The 20,638-nt window shown below is 34.2% G+C and overlaps 1 protein-coding gene across 4 annotated transcripts in view; it reads right to left on the reverse strand.

The window, feature by feature from the left end:
* Nucleotides 1–20,638, reverse strand: part of TANK (TRAF family member associated NFKB activator) — an 86,971-nt gene that overhangs the window by 25,241 nt on the left and 41,092 nt on the right. For all 4 annotated transcript variants that reach the window (XM_040644580.1, XM_040644579.1, XM_040644576.1 and 1 more), the window contains exons 3-4: nucleotides 6,305–6,413; nucleotides 5,102–5,220 (exon numbers count right to left, since the gene is read on the reverse strand). In XM_040644580.1, the coding sequence (XP_040500514.1) occupies nucleotides 5,102–5,220; nucleotides 6,305–6,413 (228 nt within the window). The remainder of the gene's footprint in view (nucleotides 1–5,101; nucleotides 5,221–6,304; nucleotides 6,414–20,638) is intronic.

The raw sequence follows: 20,638 nt of genomic DNA on the forward strand, positions 1-20,638 counted from the left end.
TCTACATATTTTCTTGCATCCAAACACTCTATCTAGACTTTTGTGTAACTTCCACAAAAACAAAAAGTAGGATAGAAAGAGGAGGGCAAGCAATTTTTGTCAAACCCTGGGCAGCTAAAATAGTATTTAATTTGGGGGCGCCTGGGTGGCTCGGTCATTAAGCGTCTGCCTTCGGCTCAGGGCGTGATCCCAGCATTCTGGGATCGAGCCCCACATCAGGCTCCTCTGCTATGAGCCTGCTTCTCTCTCTTCCACTCCCCCTGCTTGTATTCCCTCTCTAGCTGGCTGTCTCTGTCAAATAAATAAATAAAATCTTTAATTTGGCAACTGAAGTGCTTCCCAGAGCAGTATTATAAAAATCTCTTATTTCCAAGATCTTAAAAATGACCCAGTATATTACAATCCTGGCTTTTAAAAAAGTGAATTAAATAATACCAATTTATATTTATATTAAGAAACATAATTTGTTATTTAAATAACTGCTGAGACATCAAGACAATGGTGTTCTACAAATAAGAGTTTTGTGAAGACTAAGTATGTGTATTTTTGTGTTATTTGATTTTCTACATATTTTCGATTTTTAAAATTGGCTATAAAAAAAGAAAGAGTAAAACAGGCAGCAGTTTCTTGGTTCTCTAAAACACGCTCAGCTATTCCCTGGAAAGTCTACATTCGAATTTTTGAAATTGTTCTTAAGAGGAGAAGCTATGATATTTTTTTCTTCCGAGATTAACAGTGATAGGATTCAGGAAGTTGAATTTACTATTAAATTCTGCCAAGGTCCTCTACTTTTCACTAGTATTTATCATATAAATTGAATATTACACCCCACACCCCTGATCTTTGGTACCCTCTTCTGTATGCCACAATCTAGAATCCCATGATACTTTTAAAATACATCTACAAAATCTCTGGTACTCTTCCTTTCAAGAAAAGGAGCTTATTTCCTTGCCTCTGGAGCACCTCTTAACTTATTTCTAACAAGCAGAATAAAGGTATGTGATTTGTAGAGACTAAGTCATATAAAGCACTGTGGCTTCCTTCTTGCTCTCTCTCTTGGATCTCCTACTTTCTTACTTTGAGGAAGTTATGGGCCTGGTTGTGAGAAAGGCCCATATGGAGAAGTCTCCTGCCAACGGTCATGTCAGTGAGCCATCCTGGAAGTGGGTCCTCCAACCACACCGACCCTCTAGATGACTGAAGCCCTTGCCCATGTCCTGATTTTAATCATATGAGATCTTAAACCAGAACCATGTAGCTAAGTGACTTCCAAATTTCTGACCCACAGGCACTGAGATAATAAATATTTGTTTTAAGCTGTTAAGTTTGGGGGTAAAATTTGGGGTACTTTATTGTATGATGGATGATGCAATGACCCCTTTGCCAAAATAATATCTCATCAAGAAAGACTGTGCGAACCATGGTGGTGTACAAGTGCAACTCAGGGGAGCCTGGGTGGCTCAGCCTGGATAAGTGTCCAACCCTTGATCTCGGCTAGGGTTGTGAGATCAGGGTGTGGGATTGAGCCTGTGTCAGGCTCCGCACTGAGCATGGAGCCTGCTTGACCTTCTCTCTCTCCCTCTCCCTTTGCTCCCCCTGCCCTGCCAATAAAAAAAAAAAGAAGTGAAACTCAGGTTTTCCATTAAACTGAGTACTTTTTCCCTAATGCCTCTAAACTATAAGCAGAGTACTAAGAGTCATCCAATTATACAAGCTCTGATGTCTTAACTTTTTTTTTTTTAAAGATTTATTTTTAGAGAGAGCATGCATGTGCATGCACATGGGGGGTGGACAGTGGGGAGAGGCACAGGGTGAGGGAGAGATAATCTCAAGCAGACTCCCTGCTGAGTTTAGAGCCTGATTCAGGGCTTGATCTCACAACCCTGAGATCATGACCTGAGCCAATATCAAGAGCCGGATGCTTAACTGACTGAGCCACCCAGGCGCCCCTTGACTTAAAGGACTCCTGCATGCTCTGTGTAGGAATACCATGAACAGAGGCTGAACTATAAATTTCATGTTTCTCAAATAAAATTTTCTAAAAGAGCTTCTTTCCCCTCAATATACCCCTATCCTCCACTCTTTGTCTCATTTTCCAAGGCACTCAAGGTTGGCATTTGGCATGTCAATGGGTCTTTCCCCTGTCAAATATCCTAACCAAATCTTAAACAAAATACATAGTCTAAAGAAAACAAATCCTCAAATCACACAGCTAACTGAAGGAAAAGACTGTGGGTGGTTAGTAGCTTCTTTGTGTTATTGGTTCAAAGCATTTCTATTAACTTAGTAATTCATTATAGAGGCCAGTCCAACTGACTGGGAATGTGATTTCTACAAATCATTTAGTTTTTAAGAAGACTAATAATATAAAAGTATATTGAAAACAGAAAAAAATGAACTGTACCATTATCTTAGCCATTTCTACATCATGCCTTGCAGTTTTTATATGTAGATGCATACTTTTACAAAATTGCAACTGATAACCCATATTTTTTCATTTTGGAAAAACCCTGATATATCCAAAATCGAAGTTCTTTAGGAATGGATTTTCCTTGTATTAACTAAAAGTAAATTTAATTATGACTCAATATGTATAGAACAACATATACGCCAATTGAAAAGATTTTAATTTCAATTACTTAATTAGGCAGTATTTTTCTAAATGAAGCCTAACTTTTTACAATATACAGCCAGCTCTCAGATATTCAATAAATCCAATTTATTCATTCTTTTAAAATATATTTACTCTTCTTTTTAATCTGTTATATATTTAGTGCTCATTAACACTTTGGCTCTGGATATATAAAGAAAGATGAGAAAGCTGAAATACAAGAGACTAATTTTTATTTCTATTAAACGGTTACAAGTATAAGAAGACTGAGTGGATGAGCTATTCAAAGTATTAAATATGTGGCTGTCAGATAAACATTTCCCCTACTAGTAAAGATCATTAAGAGAACTCATTGAATTTAGATTTATTTCTTACTTGGAGCTTTATATTTTTCCCTCTGTTGTCTGTCTACAAATTAAAGTCACAACTGATGCAACATTGTTAATTCTTCAGAAATAAGCCATCTCTGACATAATTTCTGTTACTTACACTTAACGTTAGCCCAGGTATCCAGACATATATTTTGTGAACAAAAGATATCTTATAAAAATAAAACAAATGTAATTTAAAAAAGAATTCTGTTGAAGGTTCCCACTGAACACTTACTGAGAAATAAACTCTAAAACTTTCATAAACAATGACAAATTACCCAAATATAAAATAAATGAAATTACCAACATATCTAAGAGTCTTTTACACCATCCCATTTGTTCAAACCAAGACTAATCTCTTCAAAAATACCTTCTCTATATTTTGAACTGATAATAATCTTCAAAGAAATGTTATAATTGCAATATGGGAATTTTGAATAAAAATTAATGGTAAATAATAGTTAGAAGTCCCTGAAACAGGAAAGTGGAATGTATAGTTTATTTAAGCACTAAATTTATAAGTCACCATTATAGAGTAGTTCAATTATTTTGTAATATACTATAATAGACCCAATCACAAAACTGTATTTCAGAAGTCAGAATCACTGTTTCTGAATTTTGTCTTTTACAGAATAATCCTAAACATATTCCAGTGCCAGGGTTTCTTGTGTTTATTAGCATTTTGAGATAAATGGAAATTGCAGTGGAGGTGAAGAGATGAATGATCCAAATAAAAAAACAAGAATGATTAAAAAAAAAAAAATGAAGTGGAAGATACTTTAGAGAACTTCCCATTTTAAAATCTTTATATATAGAAATGTATCTAAATTGGATTTCTCATATTTGATGTTAAATGAAAATAAGTTTAGGTAGTCTTAGTTATGGGATTGGTAACTGAATAACCTTGGCACACAAAGCTAAAATCTTCTACCTTATCTAGAAGAAAAGAAATAAATACAGAATTCTTGACTTAATTGGTCTTGTGCATGTTAAGAGTCCTCATTTACTGGGAGATCTTATTTTATTTAAAAGCTGTTTCATCCTATTAAAACCTAACTCATTAAAAAAAATTCCTTTTTAAACATAACATTTCAATGACTCATAAAAACATGGAGACCAATATGTACGTATATATCCACTACCTTGATTTAACAAGTGTTAATATTTTGCTTCAGCTCTTTTCTTTAAAAAAAAAAAAGAACTTGTGGATACAATTAAAGCCCTTCCCAGAATCACAGACTATTCTATCTCCAATTGTAGAGGTGATCGGTTTTCTAAAGGAGCTGTGTAACTTCCTGTCCATGTTTTTATACTTTTATTACATACTTGTGTTTTCATAAACAATGTCATAATATTTTATATTTTTAAAAATTTACATAAATTATTCCCATTTTATCATTTTGTAATTTCCACTTTTTATTCAACGCTGTTTCTGAAATCTAGGCATACTAATACATAAATATTCAGTTAATTTTAATTTTCCTAAAGTGTTTCATGTAAAGGTGTGCCATTCTGCTACTGATGGATGTTTAAGTTGTTTCTAAGCAATGTAGCTTGAACATCCTCATATATGTCTCCTTGCAGATGCAGAATGTTCCTTTTACATTGTTTCCTTCTGCTTAAACTGGTGAGGTGGATTTTTAAAAAATTAAGCACAGGCAATTGAAGAAAAAACCGGTGTTGTTTTTTAATCCAGAATCATCTGTGCCTTACTATCTACCTTAGTTAAATGTTTTACTTCTTTGTTAAATGCCTGTGATATAGAAAGAGAATACCAGGCAACACGAAACAAACCTAGTAAGCCTTTATATTACTTGGAAATAGTGCTTCTACTTAAAAACATGTAAGTCATTTGTTTGTGTATAAATAGAATTTGTTTAAATTCCAATGGTGGATCTTATCAGGAAAATAAAACAAGGAAGATGTGTTATGTATCGGCATTTGAATGTTGCTTTTTTGCAGAAGCAATGGCAGGATTGAAAAGAATCTTGTCCACCCTCTCCCCTGTTCCTGCCCACCCATATTTCACAGAATACTGACTGAATAATTCAGGAAGTCTGTGGAACCTGATTTCTCATTTCTTATTTCCTTTAGGGAATAAACCAGCAGTGCAGTCTACCTGTAATTGTTTTTCTCTTGGTATTCCTGATTTTACTTTATCATGTGGCTGATCAAGAGTCAAATTATTCTTCCTTGCTTCACTGTCTTCAAGCAGGGGAACATAGCCAAAACTGTTATCTGCAAGACAAAAACCTCTTGGATGTAAGTAGAAAACCCCTGTTTTTGGTACCACCTGGAAAAATAAAAACAAACCAGAAACCCTAATTTTAAAGAGATTTTAAACTATGAGCTTCAAAAATTCTTTAGATAATAATTACTTTGACAATTTAAATTTTCCCATTTAGACTTTTTCATTCCCACTAAATACACAAAACTCCCACTCCCAAAATAAGTGGTGTAAAAAATATGTAGAATTTAGAAAACCAGAAGCTCTTTGCAACTTCATATCAACAACAGCAATTAAACTTTTAATAAGCCATATTTTCCAGGTATGTATCCCTTGTTTAAGATAATTATTTGCCTAACTACTCCATACTTATTCTAGGAAAATTAGAAAATGCAGACATGCCAAAAATAAATAAATAAAAGCTCCCCACAACTTTTATGACCTGTGAATTATTCTTGTTAACATTTTGGTTTATATTTTATCACAGTTTTTCTTTTTCTATACATATAAATTCAAACAAGAACCTCTTTTTGCACACATAAAATAAAATTACATATATATTTTTATCCTGCTTTGTTCATTTTTTAAATATTATGAATGTCTCATGTTAGTAAGTTAACATCTATTATCACTTTTTCTTGGCTACGTAGCTGTTCGTTACATGAATGACTAATTTAACTGTTGAACACATCTTTATTTCTAATTTTTCATTATTAGACATTATATTATGATAAGCAACCTTGGCATACATGTCTTTGAGTTCCTGAACAAATATTTTCTTATGACGTATTTTTAAGGACTTGAAATTTTCATTTAAAAGGCACAGACATTTAAAAAAGTTTTTGCTATTTAAGGTGAATTGTCTTCTAGGAAGTTTCATCAACTTAGAGTTCTACAATATAGTATATGTGAATGTTCATTTCTCCATACCCCGCAAGTATCCATTTCTTAAATAAAAATATGTAACTGTACCACAGTTACTAAAATACCAGAACTACTGAGAAACAATGGAGAAATATAAAAGAAAAATTTGATTTCCACCTTTCTTTTCTCCAAGAGATTCAAGAAATGCATAAAAAATTAATATGAACATACCTTGACTGGAATTCACAAGAAATAACTGTGATTTTAGCTTGTCAATAATAGTTTGTTGAAGTGACAGCTGTTCCTGTTGCTCACGTATTCTCTGCTCATAGTTCTCAGTCTGCTGACATAAAAACCAGTTAGCCTGATATTCACTGACAGATATGTACATACATTTACTGTCCATTAATAATTAATCACATATAGATATGAGTTGCCCTGCTGCCATTTCCCAGGTATTGAACATGTTATTTCTGAACTAAAAACTGGCTCCAATAGCGTATTAATAATCATTCTAAACATCACTGATTTAAAACACTGTAAAATTAAAAAAATCATCTTAATTAAAGAAATTTCAGTTAATAGTTCAAATGTATGTTTCTTGGTCCTTCAGTTAGGATAAAAGTTGTAATTTAGAATTCAGTCCCTAATGACAACAAAAAAAGCATGAATAACAAAATGGATGCTATATTATTCTATAAAAATACCTACTAACTTAAAAAATGTTAAGATTTCCCATCTTTTAAATAAACAGTTTTGAATTTGTATTTAGAGTATAAAACCACAAAGGAAGTAGCATACTAAAACTGTAATGAAAACAAAGGAGCAAGTACAAATTATAAAATTATATTGATCAGAAACTTCTTTTCTCAGATTAAATTTTAAGAAGTCAAGAGAATATCCAGAATCCTTATTGGGTATCTTAAATATCATAATTTCCCTTATATTTTTAGTCCATTCATCTTGCTATTTTATTGCAATGACTGTGAGAATTAAGCAATGAAAGAAGATAGCAGTTTGTATTAGAGAATAACTGATGTTAACAAACCTTTAAGCAAATATGAAAATGTTGCATTACAATTACCAAATTAGTACAAAGTCTTAAAAATATATTATCAACAAATAATAGAGAACTCTTTATCAATAAAGAACAATAAAGGACTAAATCATAAATTCCCTGCATGTAAAATAGGGTCTTAATAATCTCAGAATGTCCTTCAGTAGATACTAAATATTTGATTTTGAGGGGTGCCTGGGTGGCTCAGTTGGTTAAGTATCTGCCTTCAGCTCAGGTCATGATCCCAGGGTCCTGGGATGGAGCCCTGCATCAGGCTCCTAGCTCAGCAGGGAGCCTGTTTCTGGTCTACCCTCTGCTGCTCCCCCTGCTTGTGCTTGTGCTCTCTCTCTCTCTCTCAAATAAATAAAACCTTAAAAAAAATATTTGATTTTGAATTGAATTTTTATCGTAATTAAAAATCAGTGAAATTATTATTTTCAGAGACCAATAAGCTTAAAGTTCTTTATAAGTTACACAGCTGTTCCTAGATTCCCAAAATAAATTAGCTTAGGAAATTAAAGCAAAATACCACATTTTCCCAAATAAAGGGTGAAATTTTATAAGTAATACATTTCAAACAAGAATAACTGACAGAGCTGATAAGTAACTCAAGTGGTTTGTTATCTTTGCATGCTGCCTGAGAGTAGCGTTATAGAACTTGATACGCCCATAGAATTCTGCAAAGTAATTTATACATAGGAGATACTTAGTACATCACTGATGAAAAAAAAGGAAATAAGGAATCCAAGTTAAAAAAAAAAAAGAAGCCTAATTTTATTATTATAAATAGAAGAATGTATGTTGTGAGTCCAATTGGACCATATGACTTATGGTTATGAGTCTCAGAACTAAACCTTAAACACTAGGGCCATGCCTCTCAGACCAAGACATCTTATTCCTACATAAATTTATATCCAAACCCCTAGAGTGAGTAGGTTGACTGAAAAAAGGATTTAAAGGTTTATAGCAAATTCTATAATAGCTTAAATTTACCTGGGCTACACAGAATTACCAGGCTAAGGAATCAGCAAACATGCTAATGTTACTTCTTCACTATCTACTTCTGTGTATTTACAATGTTCTCCAAAGAACTCAAAGCTCTTCATAAACACTGACCAATAATTGCCCATTCTTTCACTACATTTCGATAGGTAAAAATATTCTACTATCCAGACATTAAGTAACCAGGACAAAAAACTTAGCAATTAGAGATAGGCCCAGAATAAATGTGTAAGTTACTCAAATCTCAGCCCACTCTCCTTCTACTATATACATTTTTTCCCACCTTCATGAAAAACCAAGGGACTTGTATTTTCTTTTGGAACCAACTCAGAAGGCTCTGCCAGGTAATATTCATCTTTTAGTCTCTGGCTTGAACACATACTTCAGCACACCTACATATAAAATATTATAGTAAATGAATAATGCTGAAAATGTACTCATTGGCTGGGAAAATTTTCAAGTTGAAGTTTTGAACTATTTCTTAAACTACTTAATAAAGTACTTTATAAACTCCAGCAAACTGCAATAACTTAAAAACTCATATTCCGGAAGTACAGTAGGGGAAAAAGAATAGCAATGGTCCTTGTTTTCTTACTGCTTTTTCCACATACTTACATTATAGCAATTATAGTATTCTCGTCTAATTATACTTCTGATTTTGCTTTAGACTATGACCTCTTCAAGGGCAGAGGCTTATTTTCTTCTGGTATCTCTAGAGTATAGCAGAGTGGCTGGCCAATTTTGAGATGCTCAGTAAATATTAGTGGAATAAATAGACTTTAAGTTGTTAACTAAGTATCAGAGAAACAGACATGACTTCAGAAGTTACCTGAAAGAATGGAGAAAAGGCTTTGCTTATATTTTATAAGGGAAACAGGAAAAATGGAGACAGGTCAGTAGGTGAATAAGACAAAAGGAAATTAAGTTTGAGAAGATGGGTACAAAAGATAGGCAATATCTAAAGATCTTTTTCCTTTTTTTTAATACCATCAGCAAAAAAAGGGTACTAATTCAAGAAAAGAAAATACATATTCAGAGAATAATATAAAGATTTTGACCACAAGGCTATGAGAGGGAAAGTCCAGAGAAGATATTGTATTAAACTGGGAAATAACCAGTAGAATTAAATTTATTTGTTATATTTGGAAACTGAAACAGTACTTTTTTTTCTTTTTATTAAATGCTTTTGTTCATTGAACAGATCTGAATAAACTTACAACCTGAAAAGTTCTTTTAAAGGGTCAGATAATTGTTGTACTGTCACAGTATTTAAAAAAAAAAACAAAACAATACAATTACAAATCAAGTACATTCCAGCCCCATCAAAGACCCCACAAAACAGAAAAATCACTAACAACCACATTGAAAATGTACAACAGCAATGTCTTGTCAACACTTCTGTACAGAGCACAGACATGACAGCTAAAACAGACAGAAGAGAAGATGCTTTTGACAGCCAGTGTGTGTGAATGATTCTTTGAGTCAGATGGCAGCAACAAGTTACCAACTAGGAGATCTGCATGACAACTAACCATCCATCTGTATCAAACACCATCTGGCCAAGATGACTCTGGCTTCTGTGTATTTGACACTCCTTCCAATTCCAAAGACTAGCAAAACAAGTGGTCTACCAGCATCTAAAGAGGTAAACAGGTACTTAGGTACTTGTGCCATAACGTACTCTGTATTCTTTCTTAGTGTTCAAAAGCAAAACTTAAAACAATGCTGATCAATATACTACGCATTTTAAATTTATTAAAAATGGTTGTCTATACATGTCCTTCCCTGGTCATAAACAAAGCAGAAAGCTTATCTTTAGAACTGTCCCTTTATCCAGGGAAAATTTCAATTCATCTTCAAAACTACGGCAGCATATTCTCTATAATTTTGGATATACAGCTGCTCAAGTTTTCATGGGTTTCATAAATATTAAAAGAGTTCTATAAATTGAATTTTTTTTCCTACTGCTGACACGGAAAACTGTCATTTTTCATATTTTCCAAAGCACTTATTTCCTAGATGCGGGAATAAAAGTTCAAGTGCCCTTCGTCATCAATGATACTTGCAAAAGGTCAAACATTGTCTCTTTTCATCCTCAAGAATTAATCTCAATATTCTGAAAAATACCATTGTTTTCCTCCAGGTATAAAGACAATAGGAATTTAATAAATTGAATGGGTTAAAAAAAGAATCTCAATTTAAAAACCTTTCAGACTGTTCCAAGATTAACAAAGAGAACAAAAGCTTTATAGAAGGCTACCACAAATAGCTCTCAATAAGGAAACTCCACAGTTCATGGAAGTAAGACAATTAAATAATAACTGTCCCAATATACAGCACTTTGATCACAAACTACCTTATCTTGAAACTCTGGGTAAACTAAATATCAACTTCAATTTTAAGTTTAAAAAAAAGAGATTTATAGGATTAGCAACTTAGAGATCCTGGTTTACAGAGTTTATTCTTCAACCACTCTCTGCTATATTTTCTTATAACTAGGTTACAAGCCCTGCTATTCCTCCCCACCCCGGCCCCATCAAGACTTACCTAGATCTGCAATTTGACAGATCAGGTTATCAATCTGATTATCCACTATTTAGTGACAGTGCTGCCACCAATTTCTCAGTATGCCAAATGGTAAAGAATGACAAACTATTTTTATTTTATGATCTTGTGTTTTGGTTCTGATTAATTTATTTATTAGTCTCTTTGAGCTCTGGTTTCTTTCTTTCTGAAATGAAAATGGTATCTGCCTGAAGGACTGAAGCAAATGGTGTAAGTTATCTGGTACATAATAAGCTTTTTGCAAATGTTAGTTCCTTTCCTTTAATAATGAGCAAGGTATCTATATAATATCTGTTACCATAGCATCTAGTGTATGCATCCATTAACTAAAGCCCTGATAGCCACTAAACATGGATAATATGTGTCACCAGACTTACCACACAACTTCCCCATGCTCTAAGCCAGTTTTCTCAGTCTTTCTTCTAGTTCATTGTAACCCAGGACTCAGAAGTTTCTTTTTGAGAAAGCAGTGTAGTACCTCCACTGAATCAAAAACATTCTATCAAGCAAAAAAACACTAAAAACCCTGGTTGTTCAAAGTTTACAAAGAGAAAAAATAGTCAAAAATGATTAATAACAATTAATGGCTGTTAAAAATCACAAAAGTAGCACATTTGTTGAGAAAATTAAAAAAAACAACAAAATGTCTACCATCACTACCACAACAAAACCCCACATATGCACAAGGTAAAAAGTGAGTCTTTTCCTCTACTGTGACTTCCAGTCCTCCAGAGTTAACTACTGACACTTTGGTATGTACCCTTTCAGAATTTCTGTGCACATATATATGTATCTTACTTTTTAAAAACTGTGAACTATTCCGTAACCAAAATTTTCAACAATACATTATCATCATATGATCATTTCACTGAATACTTACTATGTGCCAAAATCAGAGAGCTCTATTTTATTTCATTTTAGTCCTTTAATCTTCTGAGTAGATTATTTTCCACACTTTACAGGTGAGAAAACTGAAGACACAAAGAGGTACAAAATAACCTGCCCAAAGTTTCTCAGTAGGCAGTGGACCTGGGATTTGAATTCAGGTTTGCCTGACTGTCAAAGCCCAAGCCCTTAAATAACCACTGTGGCATATTATGTAAGTATATCCAGTTCTACCAAGGTCCTCTTTTTGCTATATACTCTCTCCTTAACAATCTCATCTGAAGTGGCAGGTTATACACCACTCTCAAATTTCTCCTTCTAGCCCAGACCTCTCCCCTGAGGTTCCTAGGTCTCTCCTCTAGATTTATGTGGCCAAGTGCTGCTGGGAAAGCATTTCAACTTTTACATATTCAGAATTGATGATCTCCTCCCTCCAACTTCTCTTTCTCCCTCCTCCCACCCCAGCTCCCTGCAAAATCAGGTCCTTTGGACTCCCTCTCTGTATATGGCACCTCTATCTATCTATCTATCTATCTATCTATCTATCTATCCATCCATCCATCCAGATAGCCACTATCTATCCAGAAACCTATAACAATCCTTGACATCTACTTGTTCTACAGTCAATCCGTTATCAAGCGTCAGTTTTAATCTTGAATCTCTCAAATCTATCCACCTTTTTGTCTCTAATGTAGCCATCACCATTCAAGCCATCACAACCTTAATTATCTACTGCAATAACCTCACTGCTCTCCCTAAATGTATCAGCCAATCCATTCTCTAAACTGTAGTCACTGTGTTTTGCAAAATGCATATGTAATCATAACATCCATTCAGTCCTTCCACCCTTCACCCATAAATATCTTAATATCTTGGTTTCCTACTGTTCTCAAAATACAGAACCAAAAATCCTCAATATGGCCTCGAAAGACCCTACACAGTCTTGCCCCCGATTCTTCTCATTGCACATTTCCCTTATACTTTCAATTCTTTTAGGCCAATGAGTCTGTATAACATAGGTCCTTATACTTGGAGAGTACCCCGACCATGCCCTTTCAAAAATGACTTCAGAAAGCCTATCTTCTCTGACCTCCTAGATTAGGTAAAGTCCCTAACAGATGTTCCAATAGCAGTTTACTTTTCTTCCTAATACTTATTAGAGTTTGAAAACTTACATTTATGAGATTACTTGACTAGTCTCTGCTTTACTAGATGTACCACCATTACACGAAGCAGGGAGCATGTATGCCTATCACTGTGGACCCAATAGTTAGAACAGTTCCTGATACAATATACTGAATAGGTGCTCACGATATTTTTGAATGAACATTATAATTTAAACTCTCCCAATTATTAACAGATCCTTGAATTTGTATCTTAGCATACCTGTCTAAAAGTTTTGATAGGAATATTTCTAGAAATAAAAACCTGGAACAAAGGATACAAATATTTTAAATTTTGATAGGTAGAAAAAGAGTCTATGGCAAAGTATTGACAATGTAAGATAGAAGAAATAAAACTTTGATCAGAAATAGCCAGAAGCACCTTTATTCTAATACCAGTAGCTTCTGTAGAAAAAAACAAGCGTCAACTGCTCCACTACCACGGACACTTTACACAGAGATTTTGGGGACCAAAGAAAGGAAAAAAAGAAGAGTGGTAAACAATTTTAAAATTTCAAAATGTTTTAATTATTACTGATTCTTCTCTTGAAAAGATGGTCAAAGAAGCAATAGAGGATATTTAAGTCTTTATTAAGTATACTTGGTTTCTTCCACAGAACAGTGGCAGAAATGTACAAGAAGCAACTTGGTATAAGTAATAAAACTGATTAAATATTTTAAGTCCACATTATGGACTCTTGTCATATTAGATACTCTCCAGCAACTTTAGCCTCGTCAGCCAAAAGATGTGGCAAAGACTGCTAATTATTCCCCCATACATATTTTTGTTTTTTTCTTTCAGTAATACAGACTTTTACCTGGACACATGGTCATCCAGTTGAGGATATATTTACAGCCATACGACCATATGTCTAAGTTCTGTTCACAGGATGTGAACAGAAGTGACCTGTACAAATTTTGGACTGCATAATTAAAAGAAAGCTATCTGCTCTTCCATGCTTCTCTCTGGTCTCCCTGGCAGGGAAATGTTAACAGGAATTGCCACTGTGATTCCAGAAAGGGAAACCATATTTTAAGGATGGTAGAGCTGCCTTACTGTCCCTGGCTACTCACCTCTGGACTCTTGCATGAGAGGGTAAACTTCTATCTTATTTAAGCACAGTACTTCTTGGTCTCTTGTTAACAATAGTTTATCCTGTACCGTAACTAATTCAAGGACCGAGACAACTCTGCCACTGTCCTATTTAAGAGTTTCTTCTCTTATTCTGTAAGCACATTAAAAGCTGTCCATGTCAGGGGCTACTGTGATTAAAACATCCCTCTACTTTGGAGCAATCATAAGACCTCTTAGCATTGGTACATATGAATGCTTACACAGGGCAACAAATAGAATAAGTGATTTCAGATTATGAACCTTTTAAGTGCATGCTCTATGTTTTACTTATCTTTGAATCCCTTACATTTTTTATGTACCTGGGACGTCATAAACTGTAGGATGAATGAAAGAAAAATGAATAACAAGCATTACACTCTAGTCTCTTTTCATAAGAGGTGTATAAATCACAAAGTAAGGATTCATCCAAGAAAAGAGGAACCCCAGATAGGTTATTCATAGTAATGGGAAGAACAGTTTGAATACCTGGAATGGGCTGTGATTTAGCTAGGTTAGTAAAACAAATGTGGATTCACATAAACCTAGTTTCAGTATACATTCTGCCACATTGGCTGAAAAAAATTTACTTATTTCTGAGTCTCAGTTTTTTCATTTTAAAATGGGCTAACTATGTCTACTTCGCCAGGCTATGAGGATTTACACATAAAGTATGTGAAACTTATAAAATATATTCATTTAATGAATGATAATTTTCCTTTCTGTTTTACGATGTAATATAAATTTAAGGACTGAATGAGGAACAGGATGCAACTGGCTCAGCATTATCTGGGGTTATGTGACATTTTAGTATGGAGTAGAATAAAAGCTATTCTGGAAGGAAAAGCTCAAAATAGTTATGTGTTCTTAAAATGAGAGATTCTAATACAATTTAATGGCGTGGTGGCCAAGAGTGCCTAGGTATAATAATGGAAAATTTGGTATTGAACTAAAAGAGAAAAACTACTTAGGGGCCAGGGAAAGTAAATATACTTGATGACCAATAATAGGATGCTAGTAATAAAATGAGGAATCATCCTTTGAAATTTAAGTGAGGTAATTTAGGATAAATAGAAGGTGGTATAATTCTCCATAGCAGTTAGTAAAACTCATTACTCTTCTGAAATGATACAGATGAGGAAAAATTAGTGGAGGTCTGGGGATTCAATTTAACATTCTTCCAAGTAGCAATGAGATATATATGGGTATAGAGCTCAGAGGGCAGATCTGGAGTAGGGAGATAAATTTAGGAGTCATTGTTATAGGTATCTGAAATTACAGGAGAAGATGAGATAGCTCTATAAGAATATAAAATAAGAAGTGAAGAAAGTCTTGAAAAACTAAAATGTACCAGCAGGGTTGTAGAGAATAAACCTACAAAGGAGATTAAGGGACTCAAGGAGAAATGAGAAAAAGCAAACATGCTATCTGGAATGTTAAAAAAACGATTTAAGGAAGAGGTAGTACAAGAGATATGGTCAGCCATTAAGCGGAATGAGGTAGCCCTATTATATATGAATCTGCAAGACTATTGATGATTTTAGGCAAAGAAGTTATAGCCATGATATTTACGGTCAGGTAGATTTTTTTCAAATCACAGTTCTACTTGCGTTAGTACTTATAAGATACATGGTTGTGGGCAAGTTATTTCAACTCTCTTGCACTTCCTTTTCCTTAACTGAAAAATGAAAATAATACTTCCTCACAAGACTTGTATGGTGATTAAATCAGATGACTGTATAAAGCACTTTGGTAAACATAAGCTTTGATAAATCTTAGTGATGATGATGGTGAAGATAAAGACAATTTTAAAAAATGTATTTATTTGAGAGAGAGAGAGAGAGAGAGAAAGTGCGCGCATACACGTGTGCATTCCTGCACAGTGGGGAGGGGCAGAGGGAGAGGGAGAGTCTTAATTAAGCAGACTCCCTACTGAGCGTGAAGCCCGATGTGGGGCTTGATCTCATGATCCTGAGATCATGACCTGAGCTGGAACTAAGAGTTGGACACTTAACTGACTGTGCCACCCAGATGCCCCAAAAGATAAAGACGTTCTTAAAAATTTTTAATCTTTTTCAGATTAGCACCATTCTATTTTTCAAAAAATATGATTCACAAATTACTAACAATGCTTACCCCTCGGGAGTAAGGGAGAAGACAATCACTTTATATTTGGTGTATCTTGAATTACTTGCATTTTTTCAATACGCATGTGCTGCTTTTGTAATTTCAGCCAGTAATATTTTAAAAATCACTTACCTGCCCTTATTTGACTTTGTTTCCCTCATTAATTTGTAACACTTGGATGCCTTTGCTTGACAGAATGCTCTTAAATGGATGTAGCACATTGACTTCTTAAATGGGAGTCTTAAATTGAGTCTTAAATTGCACTTTTCCACAGAAACACTAAGAGAAGAACTGGCCTGGAGTACGGACAACTAAGTGGTAAAAGGCTGGTAAGTTTGTACAAATAGATGAACAGCAATAAGACATAGCTAGTAAGAGAATCCAGGTTACACCAATTCTTTTCTTTTTCTGCAACAGATTTTTTTAAAGTTGTGGTAAAATATATACATAAAATTTGCCACTTTAACCAATCTTAAGTGTCCAGCTCTGTGGCATTAAGTATACTCACGAAGTTGTGTAATCATCACCACAAGCTATCTCCAGAACTTTTTCACCTCCTCAACTGAAACTCTGTACCTTTTAAACACTAACTCTACATTACCTTCCCTCAGCCTCTAGGAACCACCCTACCACTTTCTGTCTCTATGATCTGACTACTCTAGTACCTCATATAAGAATCATACATCTATACGTCCTTTTGTGACTGGCTTATTTCACTTAGCATAATATCCTCAAGGTTCATCCATGTTGTACTATGTGTCAGAATTTCCTTCTCCTAAAGGCTGAATAAATTCCATTTTATGTATATACTGCATTTGGTTTATCCATTTATCCACCCATGGACATTTGCGTTGCTTCCATCTTCTGACTATTACAAATAAGCTTGCTATGAACATGGATATACAAATATTTCTTCAAGTCCCTGCTTTCACTTCTTTGGGGTATATACCCAGAAGTGGAATGGCTGAGTCATATAGTAATCCTACATTTATTTTTTTGAGGGAATACTATACATTTCCCACAGTGGCTTTACCATTTTACAGTTCCATCAGCAATGTACAAGAATCTAACTTCTCCATATCTTTGCCAATACAATGGGGATGAACTTGCATCTCATTGTGGTTTTGATCTGCATTTCCCCAATGGCTAATAATGCTGAGGATCACTTCATGTGCTTACAGGTCATTTGTATAACTTCTTTGGAGAATGTCTATTTGCACCCTTAGCCTAGTTTTTATTCAGGTTTTGTTGTTGTTGTGGAGCTGTAGGAGTTTCTTTATATATTCTAGATATCTATCCCTTATCAGATACATAATTTGCAAATATTTTCTCACATTCCTTGGCTGCCTTAATTTTGATGAAGTCCAAGTTATTTAATTATTCTTTTGTTGCCTAATCTTTTGGTGTCATATCTAAGAAATCACTGCTAAATCCAATGTCAAGAAACTTTCTCCCTATGATTTCTTCTAAGAGTTTTATAGTATTAGCTCTTACATTTAGGTTCTGGCTTGAGTTAATTTTTGTACATGGTGAAAGGTAAATCCAACCCATGAACACAGAATTTTCTACCATTTGTTGATGGCTTTTTTATTTTTTTCAGCAGTGTTTTGTAATTTTCAGTGTATACGTCTGTCACCTACTTGGGTAAGTTTATTCCTAAGTATATTATTTATTTTGATGATATTGCAAATGGAATTTTCTTAATTTTTTTCAGATTAATGTTAATGTATAGAAATGCTACTAATTTTTGTGTGTTGATTTTGTGTCCTACAACTCTGCTGAATTTATTAGTTCTAACAGGGTTTTTTGATGGAATCTTTAAAAGGTTTTCTACATATAAGATTATCTGCAAACAGGGATCATTTTACTTCTTACTTTCTAATTTGGATACTGTTTTTCTTGCCTAATTGCTCTCAGTAGGATTTCCAGTACTATCTTGAACAAAAGTGGTAAAAGTGGGCATCCTTGTCTCATTCCCATCTTACAAGAAAAGCCTTCAGTCTTTCACTATGGAATATTATGTTAGTCGTGGGGTTTTCATAAATGGCCTTTATTATGTTGAAATATTTGCTTCTATTCCGGGTTTGCTGAGTGTTTTTAAAAGGTTTTAAAAGGGTTTGAATTTTGTCAACTGCTTCTTCTGTATCAATTGAAATTATCGTGTGGTGTTCCCCCTCTTCATTCTGTTAAGGTGGTGTATCCCACTGACTGATTCTGTATGCTGCACCATTTTTGCTTTGCAGGAATAAATCTCACTCGGTCAAGGTCTATAATCCTTTTAATATGCTGTTGAATTTGGTTTCCTAGTATTTTGTTGTGGATTTTTGCATCAATATTCATAAAAAATATTAGTCTGCAATTTTCTTGCAATGTTTGTGTATGGCTTTTGTATGAGGGTAAAGATGGCCTCATAGAATGCATTAAGAAATGTTCCATCCTGTTCAATTTTTGGAAAAGTATGAGTAAGGACTGGTGGTAATTCCTCTTTGAATGTTTGGCAGAATTCACCACGAAGAATTAAGCATTCTTCGTTGGGAACTTTTTAATGACTGTTAATCTCTACTTCCTTCTTTCTGCTAGCTTTAGGTTTAGTTTGTACTTCCTCATCTAGTTTTCTAAGGTGTAAAGTTAGGTTATTGATTTGAGATCTTTCTTCTTTTTAATATAAGTATTTACAGTTAAAAACCTCCCTCTTGGCAGAGTTTTCACTGCATCCCACAAATTTTAGTATACAGTGTTTTCATTTTCATTTGTCTCAAGATATTTTCTAATTTCCCTTGTGATTTCTTCTTTGATCCACTAGCTGTTTAAGACTGTTATTTAATTTCTACATATTTTTAGTTTCCTAGTTTTCCTTCTGTTGTTGATTTCTAGTTTCAGTCTATTGTGATTAGAAAAGATACTTTGTATGATTCCAATCTTTTAACATTTATTAAGTCATTTTTAATGGCCTAACATATGGGCTATCCTGGATACTGTTCCACATGAACTTGAGAAAAATGTGAATTTCGCTGTTGTTGAGTGGGATATTCTATATACGTCTGTTAGTTCCAACTGGTCTACAATGTTTGTTCAAGACCTCATTTTCCTTACTGATCTTCTAATCTGGTTGTTCTATCCCTTATTGAAAGGGTACTGAAGTCTTTTTTTTTTTTTTTAAATACAGGGCTCACACTTACAACCATGAGATCAAGACCTGAGCCGGCACCTAGAGTCAGATGCTCAACTGACTGAGCCACCCAGGTGCCCCAGGGTACTGAAGTCTTTGATGGTTGTTATAGAGCTATCATTTCTTCTTTGAATACTGTCAATGTTTGCATCATATATTTTGGAGTTCTGCTGTTTAGTGCATATATAGTTACTATGTCTTCTCAACAAATTGATAATTTTTTCATTATATAATGCCCCTGTTTATCTTCTACAAAAATCTTTGATATAAAGTCTGTTCTGTCTGTTTAGTTGATTTTTTGTAGGCACACATTTACACATTTTGATTCTCTTCCCCTTTCGTGTATATTCTGTAGATATTTTCTTTGAGGTTACAACTGAGACTACATACAACATCCTTAAGTTATGACAATATCCTAGATTGATACCAAACTAACTTCTATTGCATATAAAGCACTCCAACTTTATAGCTCCACCCCCCTACTTTGTTACTGATAGCACAAATTACATCTTTTTTTATTGTGTATCCATTAATATGGATTTAAAGTAAATTTATATTTACTGGGCGCCTGGGTGGCTCAGTTGGTTGAGTGACTGCCTTCAGATCAGGTCATGATCCCAGAGTCCCAGGACCGAGCCCCGCATCAAGCTCCCTGCTCAGCAGGGAGTCTCCTTCTCCCTCTGGCCCTCTCCTGTCTTATGCTCTTTCTCTCTCAAATAAATAAATAAAATTAATTTTTCTATACATCTGGCTTTTAAATCCTGTAGAAAATAAAAAGTGGAGTTTCAAATTGAAATTACAATACCAGTTTTTATATTTGTCTATATATTTACCTTTACAGAGAACTTTGTACTTTCACATGGCTTCAAGTTACTATCCAGCATCCTTTCATTTCAACTTGAAGGATACTCTTCAGCATTTCTTCTAGGTCAGGTCTAGTGGTAATGAACTCTTTCCACTTTCGTTTGTCTGGGAAAAATCTGAATTTCTTACTCATTTCAAGGACAGTTTTACCACATATACAGTATACTTGGTTAACAGGTTTCTTTCCTATAGCCTTTAAAAATATCATCCCGTTGCCTTCTAGCCTGCAAGGTTTCTGCTGAGAAATCCACTGACAATCTTATAGGGCCTCCCTTGTACATGATGAGTTCCTTTTCTCTTGCTGCTTTCCAGATTCTCTTTTTGTTTTTGTTGACAGTTGGATTATAATGTAGTTTGATGGAGAGCTCTTTGGATTTATCCTACATAGAATTTGTTGAGCTTCTTCGATTTGTATATCCACATTGTTTCCCAAATTTGGGAAGTTATCATTTATTATTTCTTCAAACAATCTACTTCCCCCCCCCACATTTCTTTAATTTCTCTCTCTTTACCTTCTCCTATAATGTGTATATTGCTCCACTTGATAGTGTCCCATAAATCTCTTAGGCTCTGCTGACTTTTCTTACTTCTTTTATCTTTTTGCTCCTCAGACTCCATTATT

Source organism: Ursus maritimus, unplaced genomic scaffold (assembly GCF_017311325.1).
Source record: "Ursus maritimus isolate PB19 unplaced genomic scaffold, ASM1731132v1 scaffold_1, whole genome shotgun sequence".
Lineage (NCBI taxonomy): Eukaryota > Metazoa > Chordata > Mammalia > Carnivora > Ursidae > Ursus > Ursus maritimus.